Consider the following 20640-nt stretch of genomic DNA (forward strand, 5'->3'; position numbering starts at 1 on the left):
CCAATAAAATAGATATACAAAAAATATATATAGATATTTTTTAAATAAACTATTTAAAATTCATAAATGTATCTAAAATATTCTGTAAAGGTATTTGGAAAAGTCCTTTACCTATAAAGATAAGTTTTGTAGATAGAAAAGTATTTGAAGTGGGTTCAGGAATAAATTCATAAAGCTCACGAACACCTTGTACCAACCATGATGTATTTTTGAGAATAATTCTTCCCTTAAGTCTATATATTTCTACTGGATATTTATCAGAGCCAGTAGATAATATTTCACCTTCCCATAACATAGATTGAATCCAGGATTCGAGCTGAGATTTTTGTTGTTCATTTTCTAATATTCTCAATTGGACTGTTACTGTTGTAACATTCTGTCAAAACATTAATTTTTTAAGTATAAATCTTTGATTGTTTTATACTGGATCATGATATGTGATTTCTTTTGGTTCCATGGATAATGTAGATTTATTATCATATGCATGAAGATTTAGAATAGAAGAAACGTCATCAATTCGAGAATAAGTGGAAAAAATGATTTTAGCTTGTGAATTTATACCTTTTATTCTTTCTATAACAATTTGAAGTTGTTTTTCATTTAATAAGTCTGTTTTATTTATAATTAAAACGTCAGCATGAGAAATTTGTACATGAGCAATAGTTATTTCATGCTCATTAGATACATTTTCAAGATCACGGATAATATTATGAGAATCGATTACAGTAATTACTCCATCAAGATATAATGAAAACTCCAAAGAATCATCTAGCCAAAACATAGAAACAATAGATCCTAAAATCTTATAAAGCTTTGTTTTATCTAGAAAAAAATCAATACCTATATTAGCAAGACCAGTTGTTTCTAATCTGTTTATTATTAGAAAAGCATAAAAACATTTTTTTAGACAATATATAATCAAAACTCCCCCTTCTCTTTATTAACTTCTCAATTGCTACTACAGAATTATTTCTAACAATATTAATTATATTTTTTTTATAGATAATCTTACTTTATCTAGAAATATTAATTTTTCTAGACTTATAAAAAAATAACCTACCATACAACACATACATCCATTATTTAATTCAATCCATTCCTCTGAAATTCGTCCATTATTACTTATTGATAATGATTTTTCAATATCTGATGCTTATCATATATTAACTTTTTTAAGAAAATGTTGCTAATACAATCACCAAATTCTGAATAAATAAATACTCTGTTATATAATATAACCCCAAAACAAATATACCATTTAATATAACAGCAATTTTTTTTGCTTGTTGTTTCTCCAATATATAATTAAGCAATGTAGTCTTTCCTGATCCCAAATACCCTTAAAACAAACACTTTAGATTCCAAATATAAACTGTATTTCTTATTTTCTCAAATGCTTACCCGTTAAAATTGTTAATGGAACTTTTTCTACCATATAAAAAATTGATTTGTTTTACATCCAATTAATAAAATTACTATAAGAATAAACATCCTTATGTATAGTGTTTAAAAGAATATCCTACTGTATTTTTATCTGAAAAAATGGTGCTTATTTGTATAAATCTTTGATAATTGTTGAACTCATAAATTCTTAAAAAAACAAAGAAATATACAAAATGCTAACAGTAATAGAAATAATTAGATGAAAAACTTCTTATTTTATGTATTGGACAGCCTTTTATGGTCTTGATAATATGTACTAGACAGATTCTCGTGATACTGTTTCAATATAACTAAATGTTTAAAGATTAGCATAAATTGTCAGATAATGGATATAATATACTTTCTTTTAAATTTATATCTAATTTTATGGAATGTATGCGTTATATATGCGCGCTTATATGTAAAGGATTAATTAGTTGGTAAGCTCACATCGGATAAAGACAAACGTCAAAAAAACAGCTGCAGACAAACAACCTCAAAAAACGAGTAAATAATATGGTTTAATGCAAATTTCATAGGTTTATTCGTATTCTGTGATTTATTTGGATGAAATTGATATATTTTTTAGTTTTATTTGATTATTTAAAGGTTAATTTTTGAGTGATCTTTCTATAAGAATTTTTCTCCAGAAAAAATATATATATTAAGGGAGAATGTCATCATTTATGCATTCAAAGGCATCTATTAGACCTCTTTCAGAGGATTCAACATGTATTAATGTGATTTCGCCTTTGAATGAACCTATTAAATCGTCAATGGATGAGCCATTAGACATAAAGACATTAGTTGATGCGCCATTTAAAAGACAACGTCTTCGTCCAGGAATGAAGAAAGAGGCATGATTGTTCGTTTATATGGATAGAAATGGCTGAATGGTATTTGATAGGATATTCCTATAATGCCATTGATAGAATCGGATTTTGAGGGTTTATATTCATTAGAAGAGTATTTAGATGGGCTTCTTTCAAACGAAACATTACATCCAATGCCTTTAAAGCGCACGAAGGAAATAGCAGAACCACCTAAAGGTGTTGATCCATGGATTTGGGTGTACGAACTTATAAAACGATTTACAGTCGATTTGAATATGTTAGTAGTGGGTATGCTTGAGGATTCATGTTCTCCGGAAAAATGTCCAGAGATGAGAGCAAATGAATGGCAATATTTGTGTGCATGTCATAGTCCACCTCAAGAATGTGTACCCATTGATTATATTTTACATACACTAGATAATACATCAGCATTATTATGTTCAGATAAATACTTTCCGTCTAAGTAGCAAGTTATTCGGTATGAGGATATAATTAATTGGAATTTTTATAGAACATCGATTCCTCTTTCTTCAACTCGTCATTTTTCCTCGATAATGCGTCGTCTTTATAGGATTTTTAATCATGCATGGTATAAACATTACGAAATATTTTGGAAAGTTGAAGTATATTTTCTTTAATTTAATTTTTTATATGATTCAAAATATTAGAATGAAATTTCTTTATATCGACGATTTATGGCAGTTTCTGAATATTATCATTTTAAATATGAGCATCCCGATATGGTTAATGAAGCATACTCTAAAGAAATAGAAGATGGCTATCAAGATCAAGAAAAAGTCGATCACTATAATTCACAGGCTCATAATGATCATAATTACAAAACTCCAAATAATTCTTACGAATATGATAAAGAAAACAAAGGAAACAAAAACATAACAGCACCTTAATAAATGTTATATCAAATATATAATGTTTTAGATGCTACATGTTTAAACAAGAAACTATAGTAATTAAATTACAACATTTATAGAAATGTACAATAAGTTTGTGACAAAATAAGTACTAAACCAGGTATCTATTTACAATTTGGAAACGATTTCCTTCATTTTTTCATCCGAATAAACTTGAAATCCATGGTCATGTGTTACACTTGCAAGCTGCACATTTTTCGCATCTAATGTTTCTTCCATGACATGTCTCAATACACGAAGAATGAGCATTTCTCCTTCTTCTAATGTCATCGACTAAATGATATTAACACTATATCAACATCTAAAACATATTTACAGAATGATATTCATTTTGAAGTTCGGATTGAGCACCTTCGCTTCCTGCGCCAATCGCTTTAGCATCATACCGATAATATGTTCCGGATGGCTCAGCATGATATCTAAAAAGATCAGCTTATTAAGAAAAATCATCTTTATACAATTGTGGGCCATTTTCATCAATACCAGCTATTAAAAGCGCTACACCAAAAGGTCTTGACATGACTACTTCATCTGCATCTTCTCCAAATTGAAGTGCACGGTCACATATAGATTGCGTAACTGATTCAACTAAAATAGGTTCGTCATAAGTAAATCGATGATTCATTGATTCAACACGTGCATGCTCTACAAGGATTCTGGCATCTGCAGTAAGCCCAGACATAGCACATCCCAAATGACTATCAATTTCCATAATTTTTTCTAATATGGGCTCCATTAAAGGCGATGTCACCCGTTTTTCTACACCTAAAAGTACACCTTCCGATGTAGCAACTCCCATAGCAGTCGCACCTAGCTAATACGGATTCAATAATTCAACAATTAATTCATAAAGGTATTTCTATGTACTTTAATTGCTTCAATAGCATATTCTACTTGATATAATCGTCCTTCTGGTGAATAGGCATGAGAATTACGATCATACTCTATTGAAAATTAATCTTTTTCTACCGGCTTTTCGAGACATCTTTTATAAACTAATTTACCTGATCGTGTAAGAAACATGTTTTGTTGAGTATTTTCAAGTATTAATTAAAATTTAGAAATTTTTAAGTTGCAACTCGCAAGTCTCAAAACCCTTAACCTTAACCATAATTTGGTATTTCAAAGTAAATACCTAGCCCTTGTCACATGGCACAGTTAAGATTTATAATGTCCAATAATTTCGAGGGTTATTTTTTTCTACATTTTTTTGCTATCAAGATTATACACATAACCATTGTTTTCAATGGATGAACGAACATTTATTGCAGGTATTTATTTTTCTTATTTGAAAACATTTTTTAATATAAATAGTAAAACCAGGTTTTTTTAAATTCTTAAATAATATTATTATACTTATTTAATGTCAGATGGTGTTCAAAGAGGTCTTATAGGGTTAATTATTAGTCGTTTTGAGAAGCGAGGATATAAACTTGTTGCTGTTAAGTTTATTAAGGCGTCCCGTGAACTTTTAGAAGAGCATTGTATGTTAATTTGAATTGCTTTTTTTTTAATTTTATTTTTAAACTAATCTTATTCTTTCTTATTAGATTCGGATCTTCGTAAAAAACCTTTCTTTGATAGGTTTTTATTTATCTTTTGATTTCCCTTTCTTAATTTTTTAGTTTGATTACATGTTAGTTGTCATGGCAACAGCTGCCATTAATCTTATTAGATATGTCATCTGGACCTATATGTGCAATGGTTTGGGAGGGAAAACAAGTAGTAAGAATTGGACGAGGTAAATAACGGTTTTAAAAGCTTTATTTTCGAAAATAATTTATGTTTTAAAGCAATACTTGGTGAAACAGATCCTTTGGCATCAGCACCAGGAACTATTCGAGGTATCATAAAAAAATATTATATTATGAAAGAAATGGCTTAGTAAGTAGGTGATTTTGCAATTGATATAGGCCGAAATGTTTGCCATGGTTCAGATAGTGTTTCAAGCGCAAAGCGAGAAATTCAACTTTGGTTTGATGAAAAAGAACTTTTAACTTGGGAAAACCATAATTATTCTTGGGTTTATTTGTTTAAAATATTTTTAAATGAAACTAATTTTGAAAGATTTACGAAAGTTAGGAATTTAGAGTTAACGTTGAGGAGTGAAGTAATTGAAAAAAAAAGGTTTATAATAAAAAATAAAAGAAAAAAAAATCAAATCAAATTAAAATTATTGAAAAAAAGATTTTAAAAATATAATTGTTGAAATAGAAAATAAATAAATAACTTGAACATAAAAATGGAAGAGCCCTCTATTGAAACATGTGTGATGGCTCTTATTTCTCAGATTTCTCTAGAAGAGCCATCTGAAACATCTTCAGAAGCCGATAAGGCGGCTTTTATTTCACTTTACTATATATTCAAAGATACATTTTTATTTGCATTGGATTTACTTGATCAACGGCGTATTGTTCTTTATACATGGGATCAAGAGTCAACTGATTCATCTACCACATCTCCTTGTCACATTTTTTATATTTATTCAGAAGCAAATGAACCTCATGAAACACCATGTAAACGATATGAAGTTAGAACATCAGTTTGGTATTGCTCATGTCCGGAGTTTTCATTTTCAGCATTTAATAAAGACTATGATTTAGCATGGAAGAAAGCAGTTAATTCAAATAAGTACTGGGGAGGCTCAATACAAGGGAAACCCGTACCTATTTGTAAACATTTATTGGCATGTGCATTAGTTGAACAAGGAAAAACATGGGCTCGTGAACGAATTACAGAGAAAAAAATTAGTAAAGAAGAACTCGTTTTTTATGCAACCCAATAATGATTTCTAAATGCAATAAGGAAAATGTAGAAATTAATGAGATGTAGTTTCAGTTGTGTTCATCGATTTTAGGGAATTATGATATGGAGCTTGATTCCAGGAAAGATATCTGTGATCACCAAGTTTTCTATTTCATTTAGCACATATTTGTATAATTAAAAGTTTCAAACCTTGGTTTGAATAAATAACAACATGTAAAAAATGTCCCGACAATAAAACTTAATGCACCTGAAATAATATATAAAATACTAAAAAACAAATTCCTTCCCCCAATAAATGATCGTGTTGAAATAATAATTGTTTTGCTACCATTATATTTGGTTACAGGGAAATCTAACTTTTTTTAGCCAAAAACTTATAATTATTATTTATTAATACGCATAGCAATTTCTATTTCGTATGCTCCTGCTTTCATTATACTTGAATCGTTTCGTAATGCTAATTTTTCAAATGTAGGAAGTCCTGCTGTTTTCATCCATACATGAAATTCCTCCCATTCATTAATATTAGGAAAATTTGTTTCATTATAACCATTCGGATATCTCAATATCCAATTAGGCGGAGGTGAAACATCTGAAGGACGATATGATGTTTTTATATATATTTTTTTATCTGAAGACCAAGAAATACCTTTATTTGTCATAAAATAGGGCGCTAAAGCCATACCTGATAAAGAACTCAGTTTTTTCGGTGAACTAATGGTATCTTCATCGTTTTAATCATTTATATTTATAAATTATAGAATTTAATATCTACCATTAAACATAGAATTCGCAATTAAACCACATGGATAAATTGGTTTCCCATCATCACTAATAGAAAGAGGATTACAATCGTCTGAACTTCTAAGTTCTGCTGCTGTCTTTGCATATCCCATCATTTGATCTTTACTAAGACTTTTAACATAACGCCGGTGATTTTGATAAAAATTTGTTAAACGATAATATACAAAAATTGGCGGTTTTAAATCTACCGGTATTTCAAACCGAATCAAACATATCGTTTCCTTAATTGAATACGCTGATCTCTCATTATTTTTTTTTTTCCATATAGCTCGGTTCATAGATTGAACATTTGATGGAAATGACATTTGCACATATTTCTCTGGAATTGCCCTAAATTCTCCCAGAGACGCTTGTTTATCACAGTACGTATAATTTATAGCTATTTCATAGACCTTTCTCCCTTATAAACTCCTCTTTTTTAAAAAAACCCTTCTACCTGAGACGAAAAATAAAACAAAATCCCTCCAAGAGGTATAAATATTAGTCCAAGAGCAAAGAATATAGGAAATACGTATTTCGGCGTTAAGATAGGGTGCCATGCCTTTAATCTTTGCTGATAAAAGTCAGTATTTGGAGGTTTTCTCATAATTTTGGTTTTTTGTAGGTTTCGAAAGTCAGTAAATGAGTATTTATAAGGCCAGAAAGGGCCATGTAAAAAGATGTATAAAACTCCCATATGAAAAGAATGTATATGTTATTTTTATGTAAAATGTTGAATAGAATAAGAAAAATAATGAATTGCTAGAAAGTCGTTTTTTTTGAAAAAAAAAGAGTAAATATTTGAGATTAAGAGTAGAAAAGAGATGTATATGATTGTAGATATGTCGTTATTTAGAATTGAGTTGTTTTATAGCGATTTTTTTTATGAAAAAGAGACCTGTTTAAAAATAGAATCAGTTTCAATAATATACTTCTTTATTTCAAGATTTTGCCAATAAGTTGGATCATCTACTAAGTATTTTATGAAGCTTAAGTGAGAGACGATTAGTATTTTGTTTTCTTTTCGATTTGAAACCCAATTTCTTAGCCAAATGGCTCTTTTTTCAAGCATACTTGGTTCATAAGCAAAAAAACCTGTTTTTATGAACTGTTCTTGACTGCAAAAGCTCCAATCTAATGAAGGAAACCATGATTTAAGATTTTCAAGTGAAGAACATGTATCACAATTTCTATCAGAAGTTTCTTGAAGTTCAGGTAAAATAATTAAAGGTATAGAAGGATAATTTATATGTTTTTGATCTTTTAAGTCCAAAAATCCATCAAATCCAATCATAACAGTTTCTAATGCCCTACGCATTGGCGATGAAATGATTAATTCAACATTTTTAAGCTGTTCATAGTATAATAATAAAAGTCTTGCTTGATCTTTGCCAAATTCTAGTGAATTTTCTTAAAAAAAAGAACAATTTCAAATTGATAATAAGAAACCTGTTAATACTGGGTCTTTTAAGTTATAATCCTTGTTTACATTGTGTTCTGCCTGTGCATGGCGCATAATATATATCTCTTTATGAAAAGCCATTTACTTAAAAACAAGTAGAATATCTAAATATGAAAGATTGTGTATTATTTTATTAAGATTTATGTTTAATTTGATGACTATTTGTATCCTTAAATAAAGCAGTTTAATATTTAAGATCGACCAAGATTTTGAGAATATAAAAAAATATATAAATTGAGTTGTTTTAATAGAAAATATGTGTTTATATTGTAAGAGTGATTTGAGGAATATAATATATAGTAATTAAACTTTTTTTTTCCATCTTCCTCCTCTTTCTGCTTCAAGTTGTCTTTCTTTAAGTCTTTCGTTATTCTGTGCTTGTGCTTGTTTTCTGTAAATCTGTTCTTGTTGTGTATTTGGAAAATCAGATTCCCAAAACCCAGGTGGTGTTTTGGGTCTAAAAAAAGCAGCTCTATGTCGAGATACTTCTTGAAGATTTTTATAAATATGATCTTTATTTGAATCTGTATATACTTCCTTTTTCGAAGGTGATCTCCATTGGGGCTTAAAAATAGTAGCAATTGGGCCATGTGCTTCAAAAAACTAAATTGTATATTAATTTAATAATAATATCAAAAAAAATAATTACCTTAATGCAATTGTCACATGCACATGCAGGAAGATGTTTTCTAGATGCTTTATCTCTAACTACTTCACCATATGCATAAGGAATATTATCATTTTTATTCAAGTCGATAACATAATCATTTAAAGATTCTTCTGTATTTTTAGATTTTCTTTTAAAATAAATTAGTTTGTTTCATTGAAGTTTGTATATAAATACTTTGCATATCTTCCTAGCTTTTTGTTATCGAAATTAGATGCAAATTCATTTTTCTTATCTAGTTTATTGTTTTCATCATGCTGAAGAGAAATTCTACGTTTTAAATTTGTGTTTTCATCTGAATTACTTTTTTTTGTAGTAAGAGTGTTTTCTATGATCTCTTTTTCTGAAGAAGAATCTATAATTAGTATATCTTTCTTTTTTTTCAATAATATTGATCCTAAATCAGTATTCTAAATTACTTTAACTTTGTAAAATATAATCAGAATATAATAATACACTAGTATATTCCTTGTTTGTCTTCAAAGTATCCATTGTTTCATTAGCTAATGATTGAACGTTACTAAATGTTGAAAAAGTGTGAGATGTATCAAGATCAATAGAAATTTTTGATATATTCTCCTTATTCATATCTTCAATTTAATTAATACTCAATATTAGTAAGATATCAATGAATTGACCTTTTTGTTTATTGAACAATTCAGTTTTTAGATATATAGATCTAGAATCTGGTTTAGGTGTTGGTAAGAATTTAGATATATTTAGTACTGTATTTTTTTCAACCTGTTCAGATTTAGGTGTCATTGTTTGAAGATTCTTTGAGATATCCTTAGTATTATTAGAATTAAAATTGATTTTATAAATCAATAAAACTATCTTACATGAAAACCTTCAATATTCTCTTTAGAAAAGGATTTTAAAGAATTATTTTCATTTTTCTTGATATCATCTAAATTATAATTATGAATTTCTGGGTTATTATTTGATGTAACAGATTTAAATAAATTAGATTTTTCTAAATTTCTTATGAATATCTAAATTTTCAATTATTTAAATACCTTCTTCATTTACTTTCGAATCGTTAAACAACTCTTTTATATTAGAATCACAAATGAATGATTTTATAGTTTCACTTTCATCTTCTGTTGTAGAATCATTATATAAGCATTCACCTATATGACATGCATCTTTTTGATTATCAAAAATATATTTATCAAGACATTCTGATAAAATTGATGATGATGGACTCATATTAGGTTTTGATGAACCACTCAATACTAAAGATTCTAAAGTCTGGGAATTGGTTTTTGGCTTATTTGAATCTACTTTATTCATCAATAAAGATTGCAAATTCGAATCGCTATTTTCTCCTGAACTCTTCTTTCCATTTAAACTGTTTATACCCTTAGATAATTCATGATCTTTACATTTTTTATCTATTTCATAATAATTTATATATTCTTTCCATTTTTTCTTGTCTTTTCTATATTTTTTTGATAAATAAAGCAGAGATTCCTTCATTTTCTCATATCTATCAAGAAAAAACAGTAATATATCATATTCTAAACTTTTTTTGCAAATTGATTTAATATAATTACTATCATTATTAATTATAAAAAGATTATTTAAAAATATACTTATAATCTAATAATAATTCTATATAAAGATTATCTTTAATATTAACATATTTAAATGAATTACCATGATGTTTTTCTTTTTCTAATTGGTCTTTATATTCATGAATTACTTGGATTTCTTTATTTCTCTTTAATTTGAAAATAAGCTTATTTTTTAAGGAAAAAATACGGAAAAAAAACCTCCTTAATAAGAGATCTTATTATATTATTCTGATAATCTATTGTTTCCTCATATTTCCTGCAATATTCTGAAAATTTTTCAAGTTTTTTCTTTTGTAAATTTTTGTCTTTAAATAATCAGTTTTTTATCAAAAAAAATGCTTCTTTTTACATTCAAATGTTATATTTAATAAATTTCTATTAAAATCATCTATTTCTCTTGAAAATTCTCTTATAATATCCTTTTCTTCCATAATAGCTTCTCATCTTAGATCTGAGGTGTCTATCGTGAAGATTAATAAATATATATACTTATCAGAAGTAATAAACTGATAAGTTTCTAAAGATTGTTATTGTATCCGTTGAAACAGTTACAATTATTAAGAAATCCTGTATTAGAGATGAATTTTTTGATAATATTTGTATTAAATTGTTAAATATATTAATATATTGTTTTATATCTTTTTTTCTCATTTATGAACAAGATTTATGTATGAGAAATGAGTAGAATGTTATCAATTCTATGTAAGAAGCAATATATATATGAGTAGAATTGATATTATAAAAGAATGTAAATGTTTTTCTAGATAAACAAGGAATTATGGAGAATTTCTCTGATTATATAGAAAAAATAAGAGTCAATTCAATAATCTAAGTCAATTCATTAAATTATTATCTAAAATATATGAATAGATGTGATTTTCTAGGTAGAAAATTATTTTTAAGTTGTATAGTTCTTTAACGTTAATATAATTTTAATTTATAAGATAAAAGATAGAAATAATCTTCTTTAAGTCCTTAAAAACAAGTATTTTAATATATGGATATCTTATAAATGTTGAAGATAGAATTTACAGTGCTAAAAATATTTACATTATATCGAATGCTTTTTAAAGTCAAAACATTGATTATAGAAAGTGTTAATGCAAATATATCTATGGAAGAAAAATTTGACAAATTATAAACAATATAACCTATATGTTAAGAAAACAAGATTCGTATAATATTTCAAGTAAAAATCTTATAAACCATATAACTAATAGAGTGGTTGTTTTAAATAAATATGACTTAAATTTCTGTATTTTAAGATATATTTACTTTTTTTTTTGTTTATCCTTATAACACTCTATATCCTCCTCAGATATCTTTAAAAATAAGACAAATTAATAAAAAAAAAAAATCCTACCTCTGGATATGTTTCAAGAATATAAGCGTATATTTCATCAATATAATCACCTTGAATAACAAGTTCATCTACATCACAACCATTTTTTGTTACACTGCTTCCTGTAGCAAATTTTTTACCAAGCAATTTTGCTGCTTTCTTAACATCAATTCCATATAACTCTAATCCTTGAACAGAAATGACATATTTCTTTCTATTTCTTTCAAGTCTTCTAAGAAGTACTTTCGAAACCGTATTTTTTTTCGTTTTCTTTAAACCTTTTATCTTTTCCTTTGTTTGAATTTTATCATTTTCATCAATTTTCTCTTTCTCTTCAGATATTGTATTTTGTTTTTCTATAATCAGAGAATCTTGTATTTTTTTATTAAAAATTTATAAAAATCTTAATATAAAAAACCTCCAGAATAAAGTCGAATATAAAGTTCCGTATGATTTTTCTTGAGCCATTCCATACATTTATCAGTAAAGTTTCCATATTCACAGTACTAAAACATTATTTTATCAGATTTTTTTTATAAAATAGATTAAAAATAACCTCGGGAGGAAAAGAACATACTAATTTATTTAATACTATTAAATTAATTTAAATAATATCTTACCTCCACAATATATAACATCCTTTGCCTTTTTAACCACCTCAGAAAGAGCATCTGATTCCTGAGATTCTATTTCCTGTATCATTTTTTTAACGCTACCGGAAAGTAGAAAATCCTTTATTTTAAAAAATAAATATGATAAATATATATTAAAGTTGAAATAAATTTAACGATCGATTCTCCAGTATATAAAAAGTATTTCTTTTGGAAATTAAATTCTTTAATTTAATTATCCACGATAGCAGTGTTAGATTCCAAAATATCATGAAAAAAAGCCGAAACTTTATTGAAAGAATTTTCTAATATTTCGTTTATTTCATTACTGTCTTTTTTTTTGTTAATAAAGAATTATGAAAAAATTAATAAAACCTGATCTAATAATTCTTCCGAATTTTCCTTTTATACGTTTAGGAAAATTCCATATAGGATGTTGATTACTCGTTAATACAAGGGAATGCTGTATAATCTTAGCTTTCTTATAAATATAAATTAAAAATATAATACTTTAAAATACCAATCGGCAATTTCTTCGTTTGAAGAAATTGCTTTTAAAGAATTATCACCATAAAATTGTACAATAGCATCAACACGATCATAAATATCTATACAGAAAGAACAATGAGAAAATTGAAAGAAGAATAAATAGAAAAATTACTTCGATATTCCATTAAATGAATGAATCCTTGACAACCTTGTCCTACACCGATAAAAATAATATTTTTAGCATCAGCCATTCTAAAAAATTATATTAATTTGACTTTAAAATATGCTTTTTACTCTAAATGATTATCCCATATATAAATACAAAGTTCCTGAGCAGCCGACACTACGTTATAAGATTCATTCTAAAAATATAAAAATCAAAAACATTATAATCAATTTCTCCTTACGTTTATCGTATCTAAACAAGAGACGATATTAACATCCATAAGACCATATTTATTTTCAATAGCCCATTCAATATATAAATTAAGAGAATCGATCTAAAAGAATAAGAAAGATTTAAATTTAAAAATATTATACCAAAAATGAATTGCTTAAGTTTATTTTGTTTACAGAGGCATAAGAATAACCAATGACATCAGGGCTATCAATTAATAAATAATTTTATCCATATAAATGAATAACATACGAATCATGAACAATAACAACGAGCGTTTCTACTTTATAAAAATCTCTCCTAGATATTTATTAGAATGGAAATAAAAATAGCTATATATGAACATACGTGCAAATTATTTGGTTTTCAAAAGATGAAATAGATTCGTTAATTATTGGTAATACTATCATCTTCCATTTTTCAAATAATTTTTTCGTTTGATAACTTCTAATAATATCTTTTTTTAATCAGCGCTACCCTTCTTTAAAACGGTATATCCTACTATCTAATCTCTCAACACATAGTGATCCCATGTCTAAAAATTAATTTCAAAGATTAAAAATTAACGAACTTACTCAATTCCAAAGACCTTGGTCTCATACAATTCCAATATTTTGAATGTTCTAACATGACTTTCTGTATTATTTCAATACATGCATCGCTAACTTTAGTTATTTTTAATTCGGGAGGAGGCTCTCCTATTAAAGTTTTTGTTACAGCTAAAGCAGAACTTGATATTGAATCAAGATTATAGCCACCCTTAAATATATTAGAAGGAGAATTATAGCAACATATATATTAAATAACCTCTAACACAGTTACTAACTTTCCTTGCGCCAATCCCATAAGCATATGAGTCATATGAGCATATCCAACAGGAGTAACAAGACATTCACCAATTTCATCGCCTATAGCTGCATCAAACCCCGAAGAAACTAAAATATTTATATGATTTTTCAATATATATCTAATATATACTTATCACCATATTAGGATTATATTCATATGCTACAGGTAAAACGACTTTTTGGAAAGCGTATATATAGTCATCGTCTCCCATTCCTTTACATGGCCATGGAATATTGATAGTCCTATTTTATTATACTCAAAATAAAAAATAAAAATTTAACAAACTTTCCACGTCCTTTTCCAACACCTACTTTATCATAGTTTCCATATTTGGATCCAGGGTAAAATTTGCCATCTTCGTATCTATGCAAAGAGATATAAAGAACAGAACTATCATCATAAAAAATTCTTTGAGTTCCATTTCCTTTTTAAAATTTAGGATAAAAAAAAAATACGTTGAAATTACCATGATGAACATCCCTATCAAAGTTATTAATAACTAAACTATTCAAAAATATTTTAAAAACCAATCCAAAATTAAAATACGCTGAATATTGGAAAATTTTTGAAGAATACATTTAGCAGCAATTGCTACATTACTAAACAAGCAAAATCCCATAGGACAATCCGATTCTGCATGATGACCTGGCGGTCGAACTAATGCAATTGCATTTCGAACCCTTTCCTCTGCAACTGCAATACATGTTTCAATAGTTCCTCCTGCTGAAAGTCTTGCACAAAATGCAGATTCATTATTAAAATATACTGAGTTATATATACTTTCGAAATATAAAAGCTCACTAACCGACATATCTTGCATACTTCAAGATCATAATTATATTCCATAATCTAACTTTACCTGCTGTTTGTAACAACCTATCCCAATGATTCTCTGTATGCACCAAAAGCGCTTCTTCTCGCGTTAATTCTCTAGCAGAAATCCTCTCCATAACTTCTTGTTCATCCATATTCGACCATGACCATCCATCATAATTAATAAGTCCTGCATCTGCTATTTCTTTATAAATTCGATAAATTCTTCGAGGATCCTCAGGATGAAAATCAACCGGATTAATCGTCGCATGAAATCTCATACGAACATCATAACATAATCCCGTTTTCATGTTAAACTTGTATTTTCTTTTCAATGATTTAGCTTCACTAGCTGATCCTGTATCATTAGAAACCCCTTCTCCTCCTTTTTTTCCAAATTTTTCATCAAAACCCTCTTGTTCCTTCATCTTGAGCTCTTTATCTTCATTTATAATATAACTATTATTTGTATTTTGTGTCTCATTTTTATCTTTCAAAGAACTATCATTTTTAACCGTAGAAACTTCGTTCAAATTAGAAATTCCTGCAATTGACATCTTCCCCTGATTCATTAAGTCTTATTTTACGCTTTTTTGCGCTATTCTCATCCTTTAATACTCAACAATTGTCTTTTCTTTTCTCAATCTTTTTTTTGTCAGATATTTATCAAATTTTAAGATTTTAAAATCGGAAAAAAATAACATAAAATATAGACTATCTAAAATCATGTTATTTCTTTATTATATTGTGAATTCTTACCTTTTTATAGGCTAATTTATGTTATTTATTTTATCCTCCGTATCGCTTTTTAAGAATTGTCCTTTCTTTCCTCGTTATTTTAAAGAGGGTTGTACGGAGACGCAAACCGGGACACCCGTGTAAGGGACACGCAAGTAAGGGGCACACAGGTAAGGGGCACGCCTGTAAGGGACACACATCTATTGGACACCCATCTATTGGAGAGATATTCATTGGAGACCTATTTATGGACACCCCTTTTAGGACACCCCTTTTAGGACACCCACTTATACAACACCCATTCATAGTAAATCTTATTGGGATGTATTCTTAGAGACATATACGATGGGACACATTATTTTGGGACACGCCGTCTTGGGACACGCGTACCATAGGACACCCCTATTAATAGGAGACGCATACTATACGAGACATAGTAAAGATATTTTAGGACACATAGTATAGGACACACCTTACGGACACCTATTTTGGACACATTAAAAACACGCATACTAAGAACACATCTTACGGACACGCCTTACGGACACTCCGTATGGACACCTCTTACGAACACCTCTTTTAGTAGACTTGTATGACGGGACACTCCATTTTAGAACACCTGGGTGTTCGTAATATCAATATCTTCAAGGACAGATGGACGACGACTTTTCGATTATCTTTATAAACAATAAAGTGTTTTTTGGAGGTAAAAACAAGAGAAATCATGCCTTTTCTTTCAAGAAATGGAATTTTCCGTGCAAATTTATATATAAAAGTGAAAGAAACGAGAAATTATACAGAATTTAAGCATAAACTTTCTAAACCAACATTGTTAGGTAAAAGCTAAAAATGAGTATTTACAAGTATTAGAATAAAGAATAGACCTTGAAAAACGATGGGAAAACATGTCTTCAGATGAAAAAACAGATATACAACGTCAATTAAATGAACGACAACGTGGTCCTTGGCATGACTTGACAAAAGAAGAAAAAAAGGCAGGTATGTCTGTTTTTCAAAGATATAAAACAAATGAGTATACGATGCAATTCCACGTATTTATCTCATTATTTTCATGTATTTTTTGGACTTTAAATCTTAGAATGTTTTTTAGCATATTTTATTGCCTTTGGACCATATGGACCACGATCAACCATTCATCCTCCAGGGTTTTTTAAAAAGGTTGTTTTAGGAACATTAGGCATTCTAACTATATCAACAATTCTATTCTTTACTGTTCGCTCATTTGGTGTGTATTTTCTTCATCTATATTTATCTACTTATTTTAGCCGCACCACCTCCTCATACTATGACAAAAGAATGGCAAGAAGCTTCCAATGAGCTCCTTAAAACACAAAATATAGAGCCAATCACTGGTATTAGTAGTCAAGGATATAAAGGAAAAGGAATGGTTCAATCTAAATAAATAACATATTCATCGAATAAATCCTGATCTTATAATATATTTAGCATATGATTTTTTAAGAATTCTTAGGAAAAAAAGTGTTTTATGTTTTTCTTGAATAGAAAGGGAATGGGTTACAAGTTTATGTATATTTTTGCCCATTTCTTTACTGGTTGTATTTCGATATTTTTATAGATCTTTAAAAAAATAAAATTGGTTATTTCTTTGTAGTTTAAAAGACGTGGTTCGTTTATATTGCCTTTTATTTATTAAAAGAATTGGAGTGTTTATTAGACTTGGGGTTTTAATGGTTAAATCATCATTGGTTAACAAGTCAACACTTGGGTAAATAAATTAATATGTTTTGTAAATATTTGACAAAAAAAAGAGCTTTTTTTAATAGAAATATTAAGAAAATTGAAAATAAGGAGGATTCTAAAGGTTATAATATGTTTTTTTTTGTTTTATATTGTATATTTATGGGTTAAAAGAGGAGAATGTTTCATTACTTAAAAAAAGAAAAATATTTGAGGATTTATCAGGAAATAAGGAAAACAAAGCTAATTCTGAATTGAATTTACCAAGTACTAATGAATCTGGTTCTATAATATGTGTTTTGAAGGACGAAAATGTAGAAAAATCTGAATCTAATAAGTTTTTACAAGAAAATGAGAGAAATAGTTCACAAAAAGAACCTATTTTATATTCATTTCTTTGTGAGACCTTTGAAAAAATAGAGGGTACAACTAAAAGATTGGATATTCTTTCTTATACTACGGATTTTTTATTTTCAGTATTAAAAAAATCACCAGAAAGCTTATTACAGTGTCTATATTTAATGATAAACAAAGTAGTATGATTTATTTATTAAAGAGGTGTTAAAATTCTTAGGTATCATCAGACTATGAAGGATTGGAGTTAGGAATTGGAGAATCCTTATTAATTAAAGCAATTGGAGAATCTATGGGTCGAAATATAACAAAAATAAAAGAAGATTATAAAGAATATGGTGATCTTGGTCTTATTGCAATGGTTAATTTTATTTTAAATGATAATAATATTGATAGAAATAGAATTCACGGAATAATCAACCTACAATGTTTAAATTTGCAGTTCTTACAGTGTCTAATGTGTTTAAATCATTAAAAGAAATAGCTACAACATCAGGAAAAGATGTATTATATTTTATTTTCAATTGAATAGTTTTTAATTATCTTAGTCACAAGTAAAAAAGTTAGGAATTATAAAGAAGCTTTTGTCATCTGCAAATGGGAATGAAACAAAATTTATTATACGTTCATTAGAAGGAAAATTAAGAATAAGACTAGCAGAAAAAACTGTTTTAATATCTTTGGCACATGCAGCAGCAAAAATGGAAGCAGAAAAGGATAATTCAATTGTTACACCTTCATATCTTATCAATGCAGAGAATGTTATTAAACAAGTTTTTAGGTAAATAATAATATTTTTATGTGTTTATTTTTAAAAATTGTTAGTCAGGTTCCTTCTTATGATATAATTGTTCCTACACTTCTTACTCATGGTATTAAAAATCTTTCTAAACATTGTAAATTGACTTCAGGTATCTTTAAATTATGTAAAATAAATTATTAATCTTTCTAAGGAATTCCTTTAAAACCTATGTTAGCAAAACCTACAAAGACAATTTCTGAAGTTCTTGATAGATTTGAAAATCATAATTTTACATCTGAATATAAGTATGATGGAGAACGAACACAAATTCACCTTACAGATAATGGTGAAATTAAAGTATTTTCAAGAAATTCAGAAAATATTTCTGATAAATATCCTGATATCATTGAAATTGTACCAAAAGTATATTGATATCATTATTTAATCTTCTCTTAATTCATAATTTTAGGTTATTAAAGATGGAATAACAAGTTTTGTATTAGATTGTGAATCAGTTGCATGGGATAGAACAAAAAAAATGATTCAACCTTTCCAAATCTTAAGTACAAGGAAAAAAAAAGAAGTTAATGTCGAATCAATTAAGGTTAATATTTGTATATTTGCATTTGATATATTATATTTAAATGGAGAGGTAATTGTTAATATTTTGTTAATTCTGATACTGAAAATCTTAGCCTCTTATATTTAAACCACTTAATGAAAGAAGAGATATATTATTTCAATCTTTTAAACCTTTAGAAGGGATTTTTTCTTTTGTTCAATTTAATGATACAAAATCTCTAGAAGATATTCAAATGTTTCTGGAAAAAAGTATTCAAGATAGTTGTGAAGGTTTAATGATTAAGATTCTTGATGGTGATGAATCAGCATATGAACCCTCTAAAAGAAGTAGGAATTGGTTAAAAGTCATATTTTACTATTTCATTTATATATTTTAATAAACAAATAGATTAAAAAAGATTATATGTCAAATATTGGTGATTCTTTGGATTTAGTTGTTTTAGGTGGATTCTATGGTAAAGGAAGACGTAAAAATACATATGGTGCTTATTTACTCGGGTGCTATGATCCTGATAAAGGTGTTTATGAAACAATTTGTAAACTTGGTACTGGATTTTCTGATGAAATCTTGGAATCATATGCTACTTTTTTTAATAATCATATCTTAGAACATAAAAAATCATATTATCATCATAGCACAAAAGGTGAACAACCTGATGTATGGTTTCAACCAGTAGCTGTTTGGGAAGTTTTAGCTGCTGATTTAAGTATCAGTCCAAAATATTTGGCTGCTGTTGGAATGGTATAAATCTTTATACCCTTTTACTATTTATTTAATAAAATTAGGTCGATCCTAATAAAGGAATATCTTTAAGATTCCCTAGATACATTAGATCTAGAGATGATAAAACACCTGAACTTGCTACTACTTCTCAACAAGTCGCTCAAATGTATCAAACTCAAATTTCAAAACTTAGCACATTTAATCATGAAATTGATGATGACTATGATTATTAATATTTTCTCATTCTATATTTACTCATTTCATACAATTATTTCTTTCTATTAAAAAATTATGATAAAGTATTCAAATTATTTCTTTTTTTTACTTTCTAATTTTAATTATATTTAGATATATAACTATCTTCTACTCTTCTAATCTACTCTAACACATTTTATCTATCTTAATTCTTTAAACTAACATTCTTATTCTAGACTATATAACCTTATATTCAACTTTATATTCAACTTGATTCAACTTTTACACTTCAATACTCATTTTACATCTCAATTTACACTCAGACTATTACAAACACTTCTTCTTCTCTTTATTCTTCTTTTTTCAAAAATATATTAATCATATTATTTAAAACTCAAATCTCTCTATTTAATTACGAAAAAAAATACAAATAATATTCTTCATATACATCTTATTTATATCTATATATTGGGCAATTTAAACACTCTATTTATTTATTATAAAGCTCATGAATCTTCTATTTTTTACGGTCTTTTCGGTGTGAAAAAACTTAACCTTGAAAATTATAAGTTAAGATAAAAATTTAAATTATCTGGTATTAATAATTAGATATAAGAATAAGTATAATAATAGGATGAATTAT

At 27.4% G+C, this 20640-nt stretch overlaps 12 protein-coding genes across 12 annotated transcripts; 5 read left to right on the forward strand and 7 right to left on the reverse strand.

Moving 5' to 3' along the window:
• Positions 1-3: 3 nt before the first annotated feature.
• T552_01942 (hypothetical protein) lies at positions 4-1475 on the reverse strand. Its single transcript, XM_018370503.1, has 9 exons — positions 1402-1475; positions 1256-1339; positions 1194-1205; positions 1061-1152; positions 1013-1017; positions 910-972; positions 841-869; positions 425-795; positions 4-376 (listed from the first exon to the last, which is right to left on the reverse strand). Exons 1-9 carry the CDS (start codon positions 1433-1435, stop codon positions 50-52), a joined length of 1017 nt encoding a protein of 338 aa, XP_018225790.1. The 5' UTR covers positions 1436-1475; the 3' UTR covers positions 4-49.
• Positions 1476-2050: 575 nt separating this feature from the next.
• On the forward strand, positions 2051-3209 carry T552_01943 (hypothetical protein). Its single transcript, XM_018370504.1, has 4 exons — positions 2051-2279; positions 2330-2718; positions 2767-2878; positions 2924-3209. Exons 1-4 carry the CDS (start codon positions 2097-2099, stop codon positions 3161-3163), a joined length of 924 nt encoding a protein of 307 aa, XP_018225791.1. The 5' UTR covers positions 2051-2096; the 3' UTR covers positions 3164-3209.
• Positions 3210-3249: 40 nt separating this feature from the next.
• T552_01944 (hypothetical protein) lies at positions 3250-4256 on the reverse strand. Its single transcript, XM_018370505.1, has 5 exons — positions 4192-4256; positions 4055-4131; positions 3646-4001; positions 3504-3606; positions 3250-3460 (listed from the first exon to the last, which is right to left on the reverse strand). The coding sequence occupies exons 1-5, from the start codon at positions 4208-4210 to the stop codon at positions 3296-3298; spliced, it is 720 nt and encodes a 239-aa protein (XP_018225792.1). The 5' UTR covers positions 4211-4256; the 3' UTR covers positions 3250-3295.
• A 294-nt stretch (positions 4257-4550) lies between these two features.
• On the forward strand, positions 4551-5269 carry T552_01945 (hypothetical protein; the record flags this gene model as incomplete). The annotated part of the gene is made up of 7 exons (XM_018370506.1): positions 4551-4671; positions 4738-4771; positions 4813-4823; positions 4863-4928; positions 4981-5031; positions 5080-5210; positions 5255-5269. The coding sequence occupies 7 exons, from the start codon at positions 4551-4553 to the stop codon at positions 5267-5269; spliced, it is 429 nt and encodes a 142-aa protein (XP_018225793.1).
• A 160-nt stretch (positions 5270-5429) lies between these two features.
• Positions 5430-5972, forward strand: T552_01946 (hypothetical protein; the record flags this gene model as incomplete). The annotated part of the gene is made up of 1 exon (XM_018370507.1): positions 5430-5972. One exon carries the CDS (start codon positions 5430-5432, stop codon positions 5970-5972), a length of 543 nt encoding a protein of 180 aa, XP_018225794.1.
• Positions 5973-6005: 33 nt separating this feature from the next.
• T552_01947 (hypothetical protein) lies at positions 6006-7343 on the reverse strand (the record flags this gene model as incomplete). Its single annotated transcript, XM_018370508.1, has 5 exons — positions 6006-6099; positions 6143-6305; positions 6351-6677; positions 6729-7149; positions 7194-7343. 5 exons carry the CDS (start codon positions 7341-7343, stop codon positions 6006-6008), a joined length of 1155 nt encoding a protein of 384 aa, XP_018225795.1.
• Positions 7344-7619: 276 nt separating this feature from the next.
• T552_01948 (hypothetical protein) lies at positions 7620-8279 on the reverse strand (the record flags this gene model as incomplete). Its single annotated transcript, XM_018370509.1, has 2 exons — positions 7620-8134; positions 8186-8279. 2 exons carry the CDS (start codon positions 8277-8279, stop codon positions 7620-7622), a joined length of 609 nt encoding a protein of 202 aa, XP_018225796.1.
• Positions 8280-8456: 177 nt separating this feature from the next.
• Positions 8457-10904, reverse strand: T552_01949 (hypothetical protein). Its single transcript, XM_018370510.1, has 11 exons — positions 10792-10904; positions 10641-10747; positions 10525-10588; positions 10461-10479; positions 9882-10420; positions 9705-9838; positions 9504-9651; positions 9322-9455; positions 9043-9275; positions 8848-8995; positions 8457-8801 (listed from the first exon to the last, which is right to left on the reverse strand). Exons 1-11 carry the CDS (start codon positions 10871-10873, stop codon positions 8502-8504), a joined length of 1908 nt encoding a protein of 635 aa, XP_018225797.1. The 5' UTR covers positions 10874-10904; the 3' UTR covers positions 8457-8501.
• An 802-nt stretch (positions 10905-11706) lies between these two features.
• On the reverse strand, positions 11707-12532 carry T552_01950 (hypothetical protein). The gene is made up of 5 exons (XM_018370511.1): positions 12405-12532; positions 12341-12360; positions 12203-12290; positions 11806-12155; positions 11707-11764 (listed from the first exon to the last, which is right to left on the reverse strand). Exons 1-5 carry the CDS (start codon positions 12484-12486, stop codon positions 11714-11716), a joined length of 591 nt encoding a protein of 196 aa, XP_018225798.1. The 5' UTR covers positions 12487-12532; the 3' UTR covers positions 11707-11713.
• A 48-nt stretch (positions 12533-12580) lies between these two features.
• Positions 12581-15560, reverse strand: T552_01951 (hypothetical protein). The gene is made up of 17 exons (XM_018370512.1): positions 14990-15560; positions 14658-14943; positions 14597-14610; positions 14416-14554; positions 14260-14372; positions 14089-14216; positions 13857-14040; positions 13784-13816; positions 13630-13738; positions 13534-13581; positions 13425-13488; positions 13292-13384; positions 13179-13246; positions 13057-13136; positions 12906-13003; positions 12771-12858; positions 12581-12727 (listed from the first exon to the last, which is right to left on the reverse strand). The coding sequence occupies exons 1-17, from the start codon at positions 15513-15515 to the stop codon at positions 12627-12629; spliced, it is 2172 nt and encodes a 723-aa protein (XP_018225799.1). The 5' UTR covers positions 15516-15560; the 3' UTR covers positions 12581-12626.
• Positions 15561-16364: 804 nt separating this feature from the next.
• T552_01952 (hypothetical protein) lies at positions 16365-17149 on the forward strand. Its single transcript, XM_018370513.1, has 4 exons — positions 16365-16517; positions 16564-16680; positions 16793-16927; positions 16968-17149. Exons 1-4 carry the CDS (start codon positions 16406-16408, stop codon positions 17102-17104), a joined length of 501 nt encoding a protein of 166 aa, XP_018225800.1. The 5' UTR covers positions 16365-16405; the 3' UTR covers positions 17105-17149.
• Positions 17150-17382: 233 nt separating this feature from the next.
• T552_01953 (hypothetical protein) lies at positions 17383-20074 on the forward strand. Its single transcript, XM_018370514.1, has 12 exons — positions 17383-17428; positions 17472-17524; positions 17575-17933; positions 17975-18115; positions 18157-18258; positions 18303-18535; positions 18580-18665; positions 18708-18919; positions 18966-19148; positions 19192-19422; positions 19467-19820; positions 19865-20074. Exons 1-12 carry the CDS (start codon positions 17391-17393, stop codon positions 20033-20035), a joined length of 2163 nt encoding a protein of 720 aa, XP_018225801.1. The 5' UTR covers positions 17383-17390; the 3' UTR covers positions 20036-20074.
• The last annotated feature ends 566 nt before the right edge of the window (positions 20075-20640 follow it).

This window comes from Pneumocystis carinii (assembly GCF_001477545.1).
Source record: "Pneumocystis carinii B80 chromosome Unknown supercont1.8, whole genome shotgun sequence".
NCBI lineage: Eukaryota > Fungi > Ascomycota > Pneumocystomycetes > Pneumocystales > Pneumocystaceae > Pneumocystis > Pneumocystis carinii.